Source organism: Triticum aestivum, chromosome 6D, assembly GCF_018294505.1.
Source record: "Triticum aestivum cultivar Chinese Spring chromosome 6D, IWGSC CS RefSeq v2.1, whole genome shotgun sequence".
In the NCBI taxonomy this organism is placed as follows: Eukaryota; Viridiplantae; Streptophyta; class Magnoliopsida; order Poales; family Poaceae; genus Triticum; species Triticum aestivum.
The window spans coordinates 445,239,460-445,257,871 of NC_057811.1; the positions used below are offsets into that span (position 1 = coordinate 445,239,460).

At 48.3% G+C, this 18,412-nt stretch overlaps 1 protein-coding gene and 1 long non-coding RNA gene across 3 annotated transcripts; both read right to left on the reverse strand.

The window, feature by feature from the left end:
• Positions 1 to 7,036: 7,036 nt before the first annotated feature.
• LOC123145722 (replication protein A 70 kDa DNA-binding subunit A) lies at positions 7,037 to 10,610 on the reverse strand. Its single transcript, XM_044565196.1, has 2 exons — positions 10,170 to 10,610; positions 7,037 to 8,953 (listed from the first exon to the last, which is right to left on the reverse strand). The coding sequence occupies exons 1-2, from the start codon at positions 10,448 to 10,450 to the stop codon at positions 7,270 to 7,272; spliced, it is 1,965 nt and encodes a 654-aa protein (XP_044421131.1). The 5' UTR covers positions 10,451 to 10,610; the 3' UTR covers positions 7,037 to 7,269.
• Positions 10,611 to 13,322: 2,712 nt separating this feature from the next.
• Positions 13,323 to 18,185, reverse strand: LOC123145723 (uncharacterized). 2 transcript variants are annotated; one of them, XR_006472377.1, is made up of 8 exons: positions 18,028 to 18,117; positions 17,013 to 17,217; positions 16,648 to 16,859; positions 16,255 to 16,552; positions 15,385 to 15,641; positions 15,038 to 15,288; positions 14,636 to 14,854; positions 13,323 to 13,975 (listed from the first exon to the last, which is right to left on the reverse strand). It is a non-coding gene; the product is annotated as an uncharacterized lncRNA (long non-coding RNA). The 2 variants fall into 2 exon arrangements; XR_006472376.1 differs by having other exon boundaries at positions 13,323 to 14,854; positions 18,028 to 18,185.
• Between the last annotated feature and the right edge of the window lie 227 nt (positions 18,186 to 18,412).

The window sequence follows — 18,412 nt, forward strand, 5'->3', positions numbered from 1 at the left end:
CGATCTCAGCACCAGCCTGCCTTTGCGCCTCGTGGTGGGCCTCGACGACCTGGTTGGCGGCAGTAGAGTAACCAGGGAAGTACTCTGCACAAGAAAGAAAGAAAGAAAGAGAAAGAAGAGAAAAATACAAAGTTAGAGAACGAACCAAACGGCAAGCGGCAAGCAAGGAACGAAGAAGAAGAAGGCCTACCGTCAACCAAGTCTTCGATCTGGCCGTAGCCGTTGATCAACGACTGCCTCGCCTCAGCCCAGCTCGCCGCCTCGGTCTCGTACTCGGCTTGGAGGGCGGCCTCGCTGTCCTGCACCTCCTTCAGGGCCGCCTTGTGGCTCTCCTCCTGGTCGGCCAGGTTCTTGACCAGGCGGTCACGCTCCTGAGCCAAGGCGTCGAACTCGGCTTCCTTAGCGCGAAGGGCGGCCTGGGTCCCACCCAGGTGCTCCCTCAGTTTAGCGTTGGCCGCTGCAGATATGGAAGAGAAGAAAAGCAATAAGAAAGAAGTCGCCAGGAAAGATCCGGCCCGACTGCTCAGCAGTCGACCCGAATCTCGGGGACTACACCCAGTGGGTGCGCTGATGCGCCCCCACGTGAGATGAAAGAAAGGAAGCACCTACCCCGGCTCTCTGTTAGATCAGCGGTCTTCTGGGACAGCTCCCAAGCCTGGGAGTTGAAGGCAGCCGCACGGAGGTTGTGGTAGTCCTGCAAGTTGGACAGAGAAGTGAATGAGAACAAGATAGCAAACAAAGTCTACCAAGAAGTTCCAAGCCGCCTGCTCAGCAGCCGACTCGGAACTCGGGGACTACACCCAGTGGGTGCGCTGACGCGCCCCCACGGAAGAAACCAAGATCAAGAAGCAAAAAACGGAAAGACTCACCCGAATGGCCGCCCGTGTCGCGAGGAACTTGTCATTATACTGCCTCAGCACTGCGGCATGGGACTGAAGCCGGTTCCGGACTTCTTGCGCCACCACATTCACCACGGCCGTCCCACCACCCGGCGTCCACCCCGAGCTGGCGCTGGCCGTCTCCACGTCCTAGGCCGACGAGCTGGAGCCCGCGGCCTTCTGCGGGTCCGGAGCCGAAGTTGCCTTCCCCGCGCGCTGGCGCGATGGCGACCGGACCACCAGGTCCGTCCTCACAGCCGGCTCGCCTCCAGCCGATTGCGCAGGCGGCACGTTAGACCGGCTACCTTGGGCCGCCCCAGTCGGCGATGGCGGTGCCGCCTCCCTCTCCTGGACGACGATGTCGTCCTCCTCCCTCTCCATCCCCGGCAGGTCGCCACCGGCTTCCTCCGGCGGGGGCTCCGGGATCTCGGGCGCCACGGCGCGCAGGGGGGTGACAAGCAAGGCCCCGGCCGCTACGGCTGCAGCCTTCGCCTGAGCCTTGGCCGCCGCGTCGGCTTGTGCCTTCGCCGACTCCTCCGCTTCCTCCTGCGCCGCCTTGGCGGCAGCCGCCCTCTGCTCTTCCGCCTCCCGCTCCTCCCGCGCATTTCGCTCCGTCGCCGCTTGAAGCTCGGCGCGGGGGTCCACGCGGCGGGTGCTCCCGGATCCTCCCGGCGATCCAACCACGGAGGCGGCAGCGACCCGCTCAAGAGAAAGCGGAGCCCTGTTTTTTGAGTCAAGACAAGGATTCAGAAACCGACTAGAAAAGAAGAAGGAATACGCGAGAGAATCGACACTTACGCTGAAACCTTTTGCGGCTGCTTCACCACCTTGCGGAAGCGGGCCGCCTTCACGGCCGCCTCATCCCGCCTGGTCGCCACCGCCCCGCCCTTGGGCTTCTTCGGCCGACTGCCGAACAAGCCCGACACGGCCCGGCGCTTCTGCGCGCCGCCTCGAGCAGGCGGCGCGGCGGAGGAACCCGCGCCATGGTCGGACGCCGGCTGGCGGCGCGGGACGATTTCTGCCTCGTCGTCCTCCGGCCAGTCGTCGAAGCTGGCTCCAAGCCCGGAGCCACCTGATTCGCTGCCTCCTGCCTCGGTGTTATCGTCCATGGCGGCCGCCCCCAAGTCGGGGTCCTCCAAGTCATGCTCCACCCGGTCGGGGAGAAATTGACGATCCGCCCTCGCTGTCCCGGTCGCAGGTCGAAGGAGAGGGCTTCCGCCAAGACGTGCCGACTGGTCAGAGTTGGCCAAGAAAAACTTGGTGACAAAACTAAAAGAAGAGAAGATAAAGAAAGCATACCATAGGCGGGGGATTGGCACGGGAGTACGGCTCCTTCCCAAACTGCCACTCTGCGGAAAGCTTGCAGTTCGCGAGATAGTTCACCATATGAGCCACCTCGTCATGAGGCATCTCCTTGGTGCACATCCGACTCGGATCGAGTTGGCCGCTCATTTGACTGATCAAACGAGGGCGGCCTTGAAGTGGGAGCACCCGGCGCACCACGAAGGCGGCCAGCAGGTCGGACCCAGTCAGGCCCTCCGACTGGATCATTACCCGGAGTCGGGCGACGGCGGCGGCTCCAGCCGGCGACAGCGTCCTGGCCCGATAGGACCACTGGGGCCGCCTCCCAGCCGGCGGGCCGGCTACGTAAGCCGGCAAATTGACGTAGTCGCCTTGCGGGGCGACGTTCTTCACGTAGAAGTACGATTTCTGCCAGAGCTTCACCGACTGGATCAGCGTGATGGCAGGGAAGGGGTTGTCGTCTGCCGGCCTCCGTACCGCGATGAAGGCGCCGCTCTGAGCTGGCACGCCCTGCATGCGGGTGCCAAGCTTGGATTGGAAGAATTCCCCCCAGAGCTCAAGGGTGGGAAGGACGCCGAGGAAGCCCTCGCACAGAGTGACGAAGGCGGACAGCAGCACCACCGTGTTTGGAGTGAGGTGGTGCGGCTGGAGCTGATAAAATTCGAGGAAGGAGCGGAAGAAGGCGCTCGCGGGCAGGCCGAGGCCGCGCAGGAAGTGCAAGCAAAAGATTACCCGCTCGCCTTCCTCCGGCGTCGGCGTGATCTCCTTCTTCGGCGCAAGACGGACCCGCACCTGGTCCTCGCCGGGCATCCGCCGCGTCTTGCGGAGGAAGTCGATGTGGTCCGCGTGGATGTTGGAGCCATCCCAGTCTCCGCTGTGCTGCATGACGGCAAGAAGCTGGCGAGAAAGGGCGCGGCGACGGCGAAATCACGGCCCCGCGGCGGCGAAGCTGCGGGGTAGTGCGAAGACTAGAGGGACGGCGCGGCGGCGAAGGGCTGCTGCGGCGGAGAAGGAAAGGAAGAAAATGGCGGAGCGAGGGGAGCGTGCGAGCGCCTGCCGTTTCCCCTCCTCCCCCTACTTATAGCCTCGTGCGGCGAAGCCGAGGAGGCGAGGCGTGGGGGGAACGTGGGATTAACTGCGTCCACTCCCCCACGTTCCGCGATTACTGCGCCCTAACGACGTGCAGAAACTGCCGCCGGAAGGCGTGCGGCCCGCTTTGGGCCACAGAGAATCCGCGCCTGGGCCTAGGCGTGGGAGTGATGGGCCCCCGGCCTGCGGCGACGTCCCGTCGCGTGCGTGGGTTGGCAGGCTTTTTTCAGCCGGAGGATGCCACGTGGTACGCGGGCGGCGAGCGGCCGGCCCGCAACCCGGCGTGCGCACCAACCGACTCCCACCTTCAGACTTCAAAATCTCGCCAAGACGGCGTACCCAACCGAAGCCGGCTCCTAGCTGCTGGCTCTTCGAGATAGGAAGCTGACCGAGCTTCTCGTCCTCTTCTCAGCCACGAAGCCCAACCAGCTTCGGGGACTACTGTCGGAGTAAATGGCCACGGGTAGCCTAACCGACTCCCCCTGGCTCTTTGAAAAATTATCAGGCCGATTGGGCCTTCAAGTATCCAAAACACAGGGCCGCCTTCCCATGGTCGGCTATCTCACAGGCCGACTACCGGAAGGCGACCCGACCTCCAAAAAACCTTCCCGAAGATAACCATAAGATGGCCGACTCCCAGAAGCCGGCCATAAGTAGACCGACTCCCAGAAGCCGGCCATAAGTAGACCGACTCCCAGAAGCCGGCCACAAGAAGACCGACTCCCGGAAGCCGGCCAAGACTGCACCCACCAGGGCTGCGCCCACATAACGGTGATGAGACGGGGCGTGGCCACAGTACAGCCTGCCACCCCCGAATCCCGAAGCATGCATGGCCACAGTGCGCCGTACGGGTCAGCCATCCCCCGTCCGGCGTAGCACTGTTGCCATGTTGACCGTGACGTCACCCACGACAGGCGCCAGTACGGCCCGCAGGCGACGGGCCCCTTCAGCCAGAGAGACGCTCGAAGGCGGCCCGGCCTCCCCTAGTCGGCCTGAGGCGTAGCTGGCCCCCAATAGCCGGCTACCTCCCTCCCTCGAAGTATGTGCATTATTAAGGAGACAAGACGAGGTGAGGCTACAGTGAGAGCCCGCCAGGCGGCGGCACTGTAGCCACGCTTACCTTGACAAAGCCCTCGTCATCAGGGGTGAGGCAACAGTAACCAGCCGCCGACAAAGCCCCCGGGCGGTGGGGCCGGCCTGTCAACCAAGAGGCCGGCAGCCGGCGGGACCCACCAGTCGGCGGGCCCCAGCAGCCGGCGGAGAAGCCGGCGAGCACAGACACTGACGGCTGGGACCCGCATCCAGCCGTATTACCATTGTATCCCTGGGGGGTAGGCCTATATAAACCCCCCAGGGCACCCATGCAAAGGGTTGATCTCTAAGATAGTTTTAGCGACCACGTAGAGGGAAGAGGAGAGCTAGCCTTGCCTTTCTTCCTCCTCTAGCCAAACAGCTCAAGGAGCACTTGTAGCTACTTGTGTTGATCTAGTGATCATGCGGAGACCCCGCAGAGCAGGACTAGGGGTGTTATCTCCACGGAGAGCCCAGAACCTGGGTAAGATTTGCCGGCGTGCATGTCTTCGCCATATCCCGTTTCCAGGCACCGGCGATGTCTTACTGGCTCCCACAATGATAAGCCACCCGTTGGCATATGTCGCACCTACCACCCGACAAATGATTTGTAGTATAATCCTAAGTCGCCGAATCGCCGGCCAGCTCTTGCCTACCATGACAGTCAGTTTTCGGCTTTCTCTACTGAGGTACTGATAGGTCTCCAACGTATCTATAATTTATGAAGTATTCATGCTGTTATATTATCATTCTTGAATGTTTTACAATCATTTGATAGCAACTTTATATCATTTTCTTGGCACTAACCTATTGACCCAGCGCCCAGTGCCAGTTGCTGTTTTTTTGCTTGTTTTTACATCGCAGGAAATCAATATCAAACGGAGTCCAAACACCCCGAAACTTTTTGTGAATTTTTTATGGACTAGAAGACATCCGAAGGGCCAGAGCAGCACCTGGCGGGTGCCCCGAGGGGGGCACAACCCACCAGGGCGCACCTGGGGGCCCAGGTGGGTTGTGCCCACCTGGTGGCCTCCCGCACCCCTTCTTCGCCCTATAAATTCCCAAATATTCCAAAAACCCTCGGGGTAACCCTAGATCGGAAGTTCCGCCGCCGCAAGCCTCTGTATCCACGAAAACCAATCTAGACCCCGTTCCGGCACCCGGCCGGAGGGGGAGATCATCACCGGTGGCCATCTTTATCATCCCGGCGGCCACCATGATGAGGAGGGAGTAGTCCACCCTCGGGGATGAGGGTTTGTACCAGTAGCTATGTGTTTAATCTCTCTCTCGTGTTCTTGACATGTCACGATCTTGATGTATCGCGGGCTTTCTTAATAGTCGGATCATAATGTGTTTTCCCCTCTTTATCTTGTTGTGATGAATTGAGTTTTTCCCTTTGAGATTTCATTGTTATCAGATTGAATACTTTTATGGATTTGAGAGCACTTAATATATGTCTTGCATATGAATACTCGTGGTGACAATGGGGTATCATATTAATTCACTTGATATGTGTTTTGGCGTTCAACTCGCGGATTCCTGCGGTGACATTGGGGTAATCTATGCATAGGGGTTGAGGCACGTTCTCGTATTTTGTTTCTCCGGTTGAAATCTTGGGGCACTCTTTGAGATTCTTTGTGTTGGATTGAGTATTATGAATCTGAAATTATTTAGTGTTATTTTAGTACGAGCAGTGCTAGGCGTACGATGAATATTTGTACGACTTTCTACGACACTGCTCAGTCACCCTCCGATCAAATCTCTGCATCAGCGGCAATCGTGGGATCACTGGGTCGGACTGAATCGTACATTTAAAGTCATACGCAGAGCAATTTCTGTTTTAGTACGAACTCTTGATAGATCGATCGGTACTATATATATGGGGATCATTTCCGAAAATCCGCATCTGAGCCCGAGCTCAGATGCTCCCGCTAAAAAAAATTCAAAACAAATTCAAAAAAATTCATTTTTTTTGTGTGGTAGATAATTAGATGCGTGAGGTCCGCTCCAAATTTCAACTAATTTGGATATCTAAGCAGCTCTCGGCAAAAAAGACAAATCGGGTCAAAACAGTTCATAAACAATAAACTTTTTTACACACCCCGATTTTGTCTTTTTTCCAGAGAGCTGCTCAAATGTCCAAACGAGTTGAAATTTGCAACGAACCTCACGCACCAAATTATCTACCACACAAAAAAAATTGGAATTTTTTGAATTTTTCTAGTATTTGTTTTGATTTTTTTCGTAGGAGCGGGTGCAGCTGAGCCCGGGAGCCAAATTGGCCTTCTCGATCATTTCTATTTTTACACTTTTAGTAGTATTTTATATAGAGGAGAAAATGAACTGCAATTCTTCTTTTTTCTCACGGGTGTGTACTGTGAAAATGGACCTAAAACAAATAATCAAGATTACAATCCGGTCCTTTTGGACACGCCTTGGATGTGACTACTCGTCACCATCCTCAGCTGCCATCATGGCCGAACACCATGCCCCCAACTAAGACGTCTTAGCGCCGGGAAGTGCACCGTGTCATGCCGGGATTCGAACTGCAACAGTGTTGAACATAGAGCTCGCTCTGCTCAAAAAAAAAAAAGAACATAGAGCTCGCTACAAACCAAGCCGTTGTTTGCCATCGTCGCTCAGTGTGCCCACCAACTGCATTGGTAAGTTAAAAAAAGCAGGGATGCCATAACACAGACATCAACATGATTTAGTAGCTAGATCTGAATTGATCCGTTAAAATTAAACAAGGACAGAAAGTCTACATAGGCCGAGACATTGGCATGCTTACTGTTACTATCACATCAAAAACATCCGTATGAACTGAATAAATCCTGAATCTCTAATATGGTAAGTAAACCTTGGGCCTTGCGAGCAAAAGAGAACATGTTATGGACACCGCCACACCTCTTCGGGCGAAACTCGCTGCTCAATATGATGCCACCGACCTTGAAAGTAAATCGAGCAGATATCTACTTTCGGCAGCAGGATCAAACCTCTCCACTTTGACCAATGTGTTCTTCACTCTCCGCTCGTCGCTGTACGTTTCTTCTTTGACTTTCAGCCTGAGCAGATAATCCTTGAACAAACAGCTGAGCATGGTCTCTGCAAAACGAGGGTCTCCGTTCTCTTTGTATGTAATGAGTTCTAGCGCCGAGCAGCCTAGTAACTCTTGCGCGGTCTCCTGAAACGCTGTCACCCAAGTTGTTCCCGAGTGATCTTGAATCTGAAGCTGCAGAAGATACCTGTAGTCACACTCTGGAAACTCCTTGTCGCATTTGTCACACACCCACAAGCCAGAGGTCCCCTTTGTCACTTTCTTATTGCACTGCCGGTCACCTTCCTTGGTAGGGCAAGCTGTGTAGCAGAAGTTGTCGCTCTTGAAGAATATAATGGAGGCTTTCACCGTAACCCAATCAGGTTTGTCTCCCATTCCAAGACCATCATCCTTGATTTTAGCAACTGTCGTTCGGACCTCGTTCCTTGATGCTGCAGGAGTGTGATCCCTGGATATGGACTGAGTAGAAGCATCCCTTCCTCCACCGTCGAACCATTGCCTCAGAGTATGAGCTTCAGAGAGATCAGGGTCTATGAGGAGTTGAGAGGAAGAAATTGTGCCGACACACTTGCCATTGAAATCATTCACTCTTCCTGTTTTGACACCCAGCACAGGGAAGACCCCACGTTCAACCATTTCTTGCAGCTGTGAGCCTTCTCTGTTGCAAAAGTCACCCCACATGGTTAGATCAACACTTCGACCAGACATATCCTTCAGGCCAATAATTCTTTTCAGAGTTTCCGTGCCATTTTTCTTCTGTACTGTGGTGGAAGGGCTGACAGAGATAGCAACACCTATGATATCAAGTATAGTACCGGTCGGAGTATCCTCAATTTCACTGATCGGTCTGAAGTTATACTGCTGAGAAGGAATTGAGCTGTTCTCATCAGGACAAAGATCCACTGATGAATCTCTCTCCAACGTAATCTCCCACTCGCTGTTCAGATGGTTATAGTTCCTCTGTACAGGTTTCAAGTTTCCTCTTGATACCACATAGACCTTACCAACTTCCACAACTTCATAGAAGCGATCAAGTTGAGTGTTGAAACATGCCACCCGTATCTCACCCCCATCAGAATCAAGCAGGTCAAAGTTGAACACTTTGCCTTCACCTTTTGCATTGTGGTACCGGCGGATGTCTCCCTTTGCAGTAACTCTACCCTTGATAGCCCAGCGGCCCTGATAAGGATTTAAAGAAGATATGGGGATTATTCTAGCAGGGGCTTCATTTTTCGCAATTGCTCCTTGATTTTTGTAACTGGGTGCAGGACGATAAGATGGCTGTGCTGTTGGCTGGAAGACTGGAGATTTGTCACTGAGCCTGGTGGCTGTGTTCAAGGAGTTCCCTGCCAGCGAAGGTTGGAAGACTGGAACATTGCCATTGGGCCTTGTGGGACTTGGGTTTCCTGCCGCCAAACCATATTGACGTGTTCCGTTAAATTGCTCCACTCTTGGGTTGTTTTGATTAGAAGATTCACTTTCTGGAGTAATCACTGGATTGCCAATGATGTCACACTCCGCAAGAAGAACTGTCAAATTCAGAACGACGATAACCCTACAGATATTCAACCAATCAGCTCAACAAAAACAAATAATTTCACATACCCTCAAGACAAAAGGACTAATTTGCATTTGCACTAGTTACTTAAGACATATGACAGAGAAACTTGAATCATGGCACATTTCAGTTCACAAACTATGTTCCAGCAGCATTTATTGACGAGCAGATCAGAAAAGACACAATGAAACAAAGTCAATTGGCAGCTAAAATAGGTAAATGACAACTTGTATCATCAAGTATACTGCTGAACCAAGTGGGTAAAGCTGAATGACACAAACCACTAAATGATTCAACCAGATAAAGACACCTACATCTATGACCATGACGTAAACTACAGTGATCAAATCAAACTTCCATGCACCTGATGACCCAATCAGTAAACAAGGAACCTAGCTGATGCACAGCATCATGACCAGTCGACTGGAGTATATAGCAACAACTTGCTGCATAACTAACTAAATGAAACAAAGCACACAACAAACTTCTTCTAATCATCAAAACGACCATAATGTCAGTTCTCTTTGCAGGCTTATTCCCAGTCTATTTGACTCTTATCTCTTATATTTAGTGTTTTATGAAATTCAAGGTAGAGGACCTCCTCTCCCGTTTATTCAGAAAATAACATCATTTAACCAGCCAGAAACACACAGCGCCATAGCCAGACCTACGATTTTGCGACCATTATGAGTAGCAGAAATATAATCCAATGAACTAACTTTTACACAAACACCAAACTGTATCATACCTCACAACACAACTTAATTACACATTCCAGTTGGTACACAGATATCTACTATATTCCAGATTACAGAATCCAATTCAATCAGCAGCAGGTCAGAGGAACAAAATTTCGACGCCACACTGGTTGAGTACTGTTATTCTAGAGGGAAGAGACCTAGTTCACTTCTACGAAGTAGTACCTAAGGAAGCATAACATGAGTATCAGGATCAGCGTACACTGAATTTTCCGACGCAGTTAGAAAAGTATCAATCTAAAGCGAGACCCCTAATCAATTTGAGGGACAGCAACTCGCAGGGACCAGTTAGACTACACTTACAGGCACAGAAATCACAGCGAATCACAGACCGCGACCACACATGCCCAGCGAGAACCCGCGCGCGGGCACGAACCCTAGCCGAAACCGCCCCAATCGCAAGCGCAAACAATCGAGCATCGATCTAGGGTACGCTGAGGGACGCGGGAGCGAACCTTCTGCCGCCGACCATGTTGATGACGTACTCGTCGAGCTGCACGACGGAGCCGCGGCGGATGAGGCCGGAGCGCGCGAGGTCGCTGAGCTGGCCGGCGAACATCGCGGGGCAGGTCTCGGCGCCGTCGGAGACGAGGCCGCGCCACCGGTCGCTCCGGGGCGTGCCCTTGCCGTCGACGTTGACGCAGCGCAGGTTGACGACCTGCACGATGGGCCGGAGGTTCGTGTCCCCCGCCAGCGCCGCCCCCACGCCGTTCGGGCTCAGCCTCGCCGACGCCATCGCCTCGCGGTGGGCCGGATTCGCGGGAGCCTCGCGTCCGCGGTGGGGGTGGGGCGGAGGAGGGGGGTCGGGGGAGGCGAATGGCGGTGCGGATTTGAAAATCTAGGAGGTTTGGGGGGGGTCGGAAATGGCGACGGGAGTCGAAGGGGGAACAGGCGGTTGCTCGGTGGCGTCGCGGGCTCCTTCCCGGGGAAGACTGAGCTTCGATGAACCTGGCCGTTGGATCGGGTCCGGATGAGATGATCGGACGGCGGTGGCCAACCCACGTAACGAGAGCGCGCACGGCATAAACTTGGGCCTGGGCTGGCTACTGGTGGAGCCCTGTGACTGTGAGAGAACAAATCACTGGCCTGAACGAGGATTTCTCCTATTCCACACTCATTGCGAATGGGTCGGCCCATTTCTTCTTCTTTTTTTCTGCTATTTTTCATTTTCTATTTCTTATCTAGTTTTCTCATCCAGTTTTTCAGCATTTTGATCCGTTTTTTCGTTTTTAGTTTATGTTCGTTTTTTATTTTTCACTTTCTGGTAATTTTTTTTGTTTCTTTTTCTTGTGAGTGAACATAAATTTAGGCATGCATGAATATATTTATGAATGACCATTTTGTCAAAATCAAAAACTTTTTCCTCAAAATACATTGTTTTAACTACCCATTTGACACTTAACTCCTACGAAGGGTGCGTCCCCCAGGCCAGTGCCCATACGTCCAAACAGTGTACGCGGGTGTCCGCACCAAACCTCGAGCTAGCAGTTTCTTCTTTTTCGGTTTTTAATCTTTATTTCAGTTTTCTTCTATTTTCAAATTTACTTCCCGTTTTCCATCAATTTTACTATCAAACTATGTCTTATGCATATGCTACCTGCTGAACTAGTGCATAGCGGCACACGTCAAATTTTCATAAAATGTTTGAAAGGGGACATAGGTTGAAGCACATTCATCGTGGAAAGTACTGCCAGTCGCGCCTTGCAATTTATTCAAGTACAGAAGTACACATGAGTGTATATGAGCAATACACAACCAAGAACGGGTTATTGACCCCAAGAGTAAGATCCCGATTAAGTAACGACATAATGGCATTGTTGTAGTCCGATCCAAGGCTGGATTCGAGGCTTTCACTTAGAGCACACATGAGGTGGACATGATGCGGAAGCTTCAAGACAAAGCCTTCGTTATCGACACACGCATTGCACAATCGCATCTGGTAGTCTTCCACCCATCGGAATGGGCCAGATCGAGTGCGAGAAGAAGAAGGAAGGGAGGAACTGACATGAACGGAATGTAAAGTACATCTAAAACATTGATCGCTTATAATGCTAAACATAACAATTTAGATGATGTTTTGTTAGGTTAAAGAAGATCCAAGTTCTATCTTGATGAGTTTTCTGAAAAGGGGAATATATTAATATCAAACAGATATCAATTACACCCGGCCTCTGCATCAACAAGATACCTAAAAACATTCAGGATGCACACAACCAAAGAAGAAAATAAAAAGAGAACTAAAAGAGAAGGGAAAAAAGACCTCGCCATGGTGATCAATCACCCGCTATTTTAATGACTGTTCGATTAATGGTTGTATGTTTCTCCATTCTAATGGGATTTTCTAGCATGATTTTTCAGGTTAACCCATCACAATCCACCTCATATATATTACTCCCTTTGATCCAAAATAAGTGACGTGGTTTTAAAGTAGTTTTGAACTAGGGTTAGTTCAAAGTTGTGACACTTTTTATGGATCGGAGGTAGTAGATTATATTAGATAAATCACTGGTATACGAGAACGGACGTTTGGCCCTCGGCCTCCATGGAGGCCTTTTTTTTTGAAAAAAAAAATCAAAATTCAAACTTTTCGGTTTAAAAAAATCTAAATTTTTTGTTCAAGTAAACAATGATGTTAAGTGTATGTGTGTAAAAATTCAGGATAAAATACGTTGAAATGCGACCTGTACAAAAAAGACAAATTCATGGCCTGGGAGTAGTCCTGGCCATGGGCAGCCCGGCCCGGTCGGCCCGACCTTGTCCACGGGTTGGGCTCGGGCCTAGTTTTTGAGCCCGAAGCACGTGCCTGTCGGGCCCGAGCGCGTCGTTTTCGCCGTTTAAGGAAGAGGCCCGGCCCGTGGCCCGAGGCCCGATGGGCTTTTAGCGTGATGGGCCGGGCTTGGGCCCGACAGCCAGGCCGGGCCGGGCTTGGGCTTGGGTTTTTTGCGTCGGGCTTTGGTTGGCCCGGCCCGAGGGATGGCCAGGTATACGTGGGAGGATGAATAGTATCCTGTGTTTAAAAGCCCCATATTTTTTTACAGCCCTCATGTGTATTTTGCCCCAAAAATTTACACACATGTGCGTTATGCCTTCATGTATCTCTATAAAAAAAATCAGAATTTTTTGAAATGTAAAAATATGAAATTTGATGAAATTTGAATTTTAAATTTGGAGGCCTCCATAGAGGCCGACCTCCAAAGGCTATTTCTGCTGGTATACAGACTATCAGTCCAAAGAGAGCCTGAGCAGTGCAATGAAACATGGGAGCAAGCACAAAGGCTGAATTTCAACACATTATTGGAATAAAATAAACAATGGCAGGAGATACTGCAACACACTGGGAGCTTCTCTGTCCTGTCCCTGCTTCCAGCATGTGCTTGACGGGTTTTGCAGAGAGAAAATGGAGAAGAAATAAAACAAACGAAGTAGTGTCCCTGTGACGGGTTGTTCTCTAAAATAGTGACACTGTTCCCACAGTTGCTGTTCACCGTAGTAATAGTGTCCGTGTTCTTTGCTCGTCACTTCTCATCGTTACCAAGTACCGTGAAGTCACACGATTGTTGTTGTACTTAGGTTCTCGTTTTCTTTCTTTTCTCTTGCAGGAAGTAGCATTTTATTTAAGGTAATGGGCAGTTGCACCCTTTTATTCATTCATAACTGATTCATTACATATAATGATCCTTATTACATCAGGGAACCCATTAAGCCAACTGCCGATTTAGCCGAACATATGCCGCCTACAAGAACGATTGACATGGATACCAGAACATGTGCTGCCTAGTGCCTACAAGAACGATTGACATGGATAAAAGTACAAGATACAAATTTTGTGGCACATTTTCTAATACCATGGACTATGGCTCTAGTAGGGGACCTATCAAAACCTAAACCCAATGATAGGCAATCGCATGATCTTCATTATACCAGTTTTATTGGCAAGGATTAAGACTTGACGAAGTGCCATGGCTTCTGCTACTTCAAGAATTTGAACTCTTTCGAAGTAGCCTCTGTTCACCGCCTGTGCACCCTTCCCAGGTGATTATGTATCACCGGACCAAAGCCCGCTCTTGCAGATTGGGAGAAGATCGCTGCATCCACATTGACGAGCATTGACCCCTCCGGCGGCTGAGATGCTTGCTCATATGCTAAGGACTTGGTTTCCTCGCTGCCTCGGTGTCAATGCACTCCATCACTCAGAGCATACTCGTTCCAGTCGTCTACCTCCCAGTGATCTGTCCAATCTATTCCTCCAAATTTTGAGTACCTGCTCAATTGCAACAGTGAGATGTGGGTTAATGAAAAGGATCAACATCTATGTAATCAGCAATTAAGTGTGTAATCTTTTGCATACGAACCCCATAAATATGATGTTAATGTGCAAACCACATAAATTACTAAATTACAATATCAAACTAACAATAATTTATAACAAAAATGTAAAAACTGCACCATGTAATCTGTGTTCTACTGTTCGGTAAAATTAAAAAGAAACAGAGATAAAGTAGTGTCAAATTGTATTAAAGAATGTTCATTTTACCCCCTTTGCAAAACTATAGGTTTACATTACAATAAGTCTGTTGTGTCTTTTGCAGCTAATTTGTGCTTAGGGCTGCTGGGTGTGCTTCCAACAGTATGCATAAGTAAAAGGCATGGCATCAGTATTTGAACATTTTATCATTGAAGGGTGATATAAATTCATACATAATCAACTTCAAAATACCACTTCATCATAATCAATGTCTCCATAATTATTGATATATAGACTAAGATTGTATATGTCTGATTTGAATGTGATTATTCCATTGAAAAGAACTTCTAGTAAAACATATCCCCTACATGAAATGAGAAGATAATGAATACATAATTTAAAAGTGAACCCTGAAAAAAAGAGCTTGAGAGCTTTCGAGAGGCTTAGCCGGCTTACACTAATCCCATCACTTTTGAAGTAATAACACGGCCTTGTTTCATCAAAACATCTTGAGATACCAAAGTCAGTTATTTTAGGAACCATATTATATTCCATAAAGTATATTTGTCGGTTTAAGTCGAAGTGAACAATATGGTTCTTGTGGAGATAACTTAAACCCTCACAAATTCCTTTGATTATATTACAGCGCTCTCTCCATTCATATCCATAAGCATTCTACACATGGAAGAGAAGATATTAAAACAGGTTATTGTTTGAGATACTTAAAGTTCGTAATCTTTAAAATCTAGCTAGATGTAGACGAGAGGATATACTTATATACTAGTACTACTCCGATTGTGGATGATCAAAAGAAAGAAAACGAAGATGAAAAGCATGCTATGTGCTGTGTGATCCTACCGGTGATATAGTCACGAAGACTTCCTTTTGGTAGATACTCAAAGCAGAGCAACCTTTGTTGTACATCTACCATGGAAATTTTTCCCTCGTAGGAAGCCATTTCCCTATGTGCATAGCCAAATAACTCATAAACCGTACTTTTTGTGCTTGGTCTTCATCAAACATTCAGCCTCTCACTCGAATTCGCTATCATGAATATAAGACATGTTGGAAAGCTTCTTCACAGCGATTCCCCCATTTTAAAGAATTCCCTGCAGCCAACATGCCTTGCTAGAATAAGCTCAACTTTTCTACTAATAAAGCATGAACTCAGCTATCAGACCAAGAGTAGTTGAGAGTTAGCATACCTTATAAACCACTACAAAGCCACCATTGATGAGCTTTGAGAGACTTAACCGGCTTACATTGATCCAATTTTGATTTTCATCATAACATCTTGGGAGACCAAAGTCGGCAATTTTGGGCAACATATTGTTGTCCACCGATATATTGGCTGGTTTCAGATCTAAGTTAATAATACTTTCTTGTTTAAGGTAATATAAGCCCTCACAAATTCCTTTAATAATTAGATACCTCTTGCCCCATTCAAGTCCACGAGATGCATCTATAATAGGATGACATGAAAGTATGTTTAGTATTTGAGATACTTGAAGTCCTTATAATAGTAGAGAGATACAACACAACAAGTAACTTCCATTATATGGAACTTCTATTATATGCTTTTGATGCTTGAACCAAATCTTCTATTATGATGGTAAAAACAGAGATAGCAAGAAAACGAAAGGAGAAGACAAAACATTTGACCATGGTGGACCATCTTATAATGAATGAATTAATGACCACATGCTGATAGATCTTCACAACATTGCATGTATGTATACATCATCGTGACTGTATATGAACATGTCGCAAATGATAATAGTTGAACCTATGTCATGTACATTTGTGGGATCTTTACAAATGGATGATTGTTCAACTCATGACATGAACTTAAATTACACACATCAATCCAAGATCTCATAGAAACAATACATCTGCCTGATAGTCTAGTTTTTTTTTGCGGGTAGCCTGATAGTCTAGTTAATGTTCTTACAAAATGTTGTTACACCATAGTGTCTCAAAAAGATTGAAAATGATTAAAGACATTTCCCACACGGTTACATGAGATAATGTGCTAGTTTTATTGATAAAAAAGAGAGATGGTATGGTGATCGTACCGGTGATATAATCATGAAGACTCCCTTTAGATACATACTCAAAGCAGAGCAATCTTTGGTATATCCCATATGTCATGTTAGTATCTCTATGATTATAACACCCAAACTGTATATGTCTGACTTGAATGTGACCGGTGATATAATCATAAAGATACCCTTTGGGTATATACTCAAAGCAGAGCAGTCTTTGGTATATTTCATACGGCATATTAATATCTCTATGATTATAACACCCAAACTGTATATGTCTGACTTGAATGTGAGCTTTCCACCGTAGAATTCTGGTGCCAAATAACCCCTGCAAGAAAATTGATGGATGAATACAAAAATATGCAATAGGATTCATATATGGCTAACGGAAAGATCAAGATTTCAAGAGATTAGCCAACTTACGATGTTCATCCAAATTTTGAAATGATAATCCGGCACGAAAGTACTTTGAGAGACCAAAGTCAGCTATTTTCGGTACCATATTATCATCCAACAATATATTATCAGGTTTTAGGTCCAAGTGAATAATATGATTACGGTGAAGGTACCATAAACCCTTGCAATTTCCTTGATTATTTCATAGTGCTCTCTCCATTCAACTCCACTGTGTGTATCTATACACAAAGAGAAGATAGAGGAGTTAGTATTCTAGATAGTTGAAGTACTTTAGTTTCATATGCTGGAGTATATGGCACCACAGTAATTGTTGTTACCAGATGGGAACCAATAATTATGACCCCAAAAAAGATGTCATCACATGTTCCTACCTTTGTGTCGATACTTAAAACAGAGGAACTGTCGTCGTACATCTGCCATTACAAAGCTTCCCTCAAAGTCTACCTCTCTCCCTTGCGTGTCGGCACAATATCCTAGAAACCGTGCGACGTTTTTGTGCTTCACCTCCATGAGGCATTCGATCTCTTCCTGGAACTTATCCCCTTCCATGTGTTCTAGGTCACTTCATGTAGTACCCTGCAAACAAAGGTAAATCAAAACATACACGGTTTATAAGGCTACTAAACTCAACTCCTGAATCACTCAAGTATTATATATGCAATAATCACTCCTCTGTTCTGCACATAGAAGAGGTTCCATAACAGAACTCTAGTTTCCATGGGGCTGGCCTGGATATATACTCAAATACGCCTCGATGTGAACCGACAGAGTCTAACTAGGGTGCATGTATACCACGTGACAGGCTCTTCCTCTGTTAATCAGAGGCTCAGCGCACCACCCCTCAAGGCCACAGCCACCGGAGAAAACTGAAAAGAAACTCCCAGCTGCTCGGTGTACACCGATGGCAGCACAGTCGGCGTATCTAGCCTATACTGTGGGAGCAACATGAGGTGTTGACCATCTCTGAAAAGAACGACCCCCAAACAAAGCCTCAAATCCTCACAAAGCTAGACACCTTACAAAAATAATTAATAAACATGAACATCATTACTGTGAAATAGATCGAGCAAGCATATCTCGTTCCTGGACCAAGCAACAATTTTTCTTTCGCTTGCTATCGTTCCCCACCGCAACTAGATCTGCCGAGGCCCTTGAGGCGTTGACATCTTATTTGGAGGGGATAACAAGCTGGAAGCACAGCAACTGGTGGTAACCAGTTCACAGAGGACAGCGACACAGGCAAGCATACGGAGGATTCTACCAAAACATCCTCCTAACCACGATGCAGAATCGGGCCCTCAAAGCTAGAGCTCGCTAGCACTACGAGAGAACAACACCCAGCTTGTTTTTCTGATAAGATCTTAGCAAGGAAAATATCGTGGTTACCTGCATGCGTGGCGAAGGCGAGCTTCAGATGCTGCAGGAGTCCGGGGCAGGAGAAGGGATATGGTTGCTGGAGTGAGTTCACCAACTGGGTGATGGGGGTGTGATATAGGGACGGGCACCTCCACGGAGCTGATACTAGATATTTTCTTTGAACTCAGCTGGTTAGATCTAGATCGGGCATCGATAGTAGCAGTAAGTATAGTTTAAACGCTTCACGAGAAAATTAATTATGTGGGGATCTTGCTGACGCAACATTTCAATAATACTCCCTCTTTTTTAAATATAAGTCTTCATAGAGATTCCACTATGGACCACATACGTATGTATATAGATGCATTTTAGAGTATGATTTACTCATTTTCTTTGTATGTAGTCCATAGTGAAA

Excerpts from the sequence above, each read along its gene's own strand:
- LOC123145722 (XM_044565196.1), bottom strand. The coding sequence starts at position 10,450 with ATGGCGTCGGCGAGGCTGAGCCCGAACGGCGTGGGGGCGGCGCTGGCG. Across the intron at positions 8,954-10,169 it reads AACATGGTCGGCGGCAGAAG|GGTTATCGTCGTTCTGAATT; the intron begins GTTCGCTCCCGC and ends GAATATCTGTAG.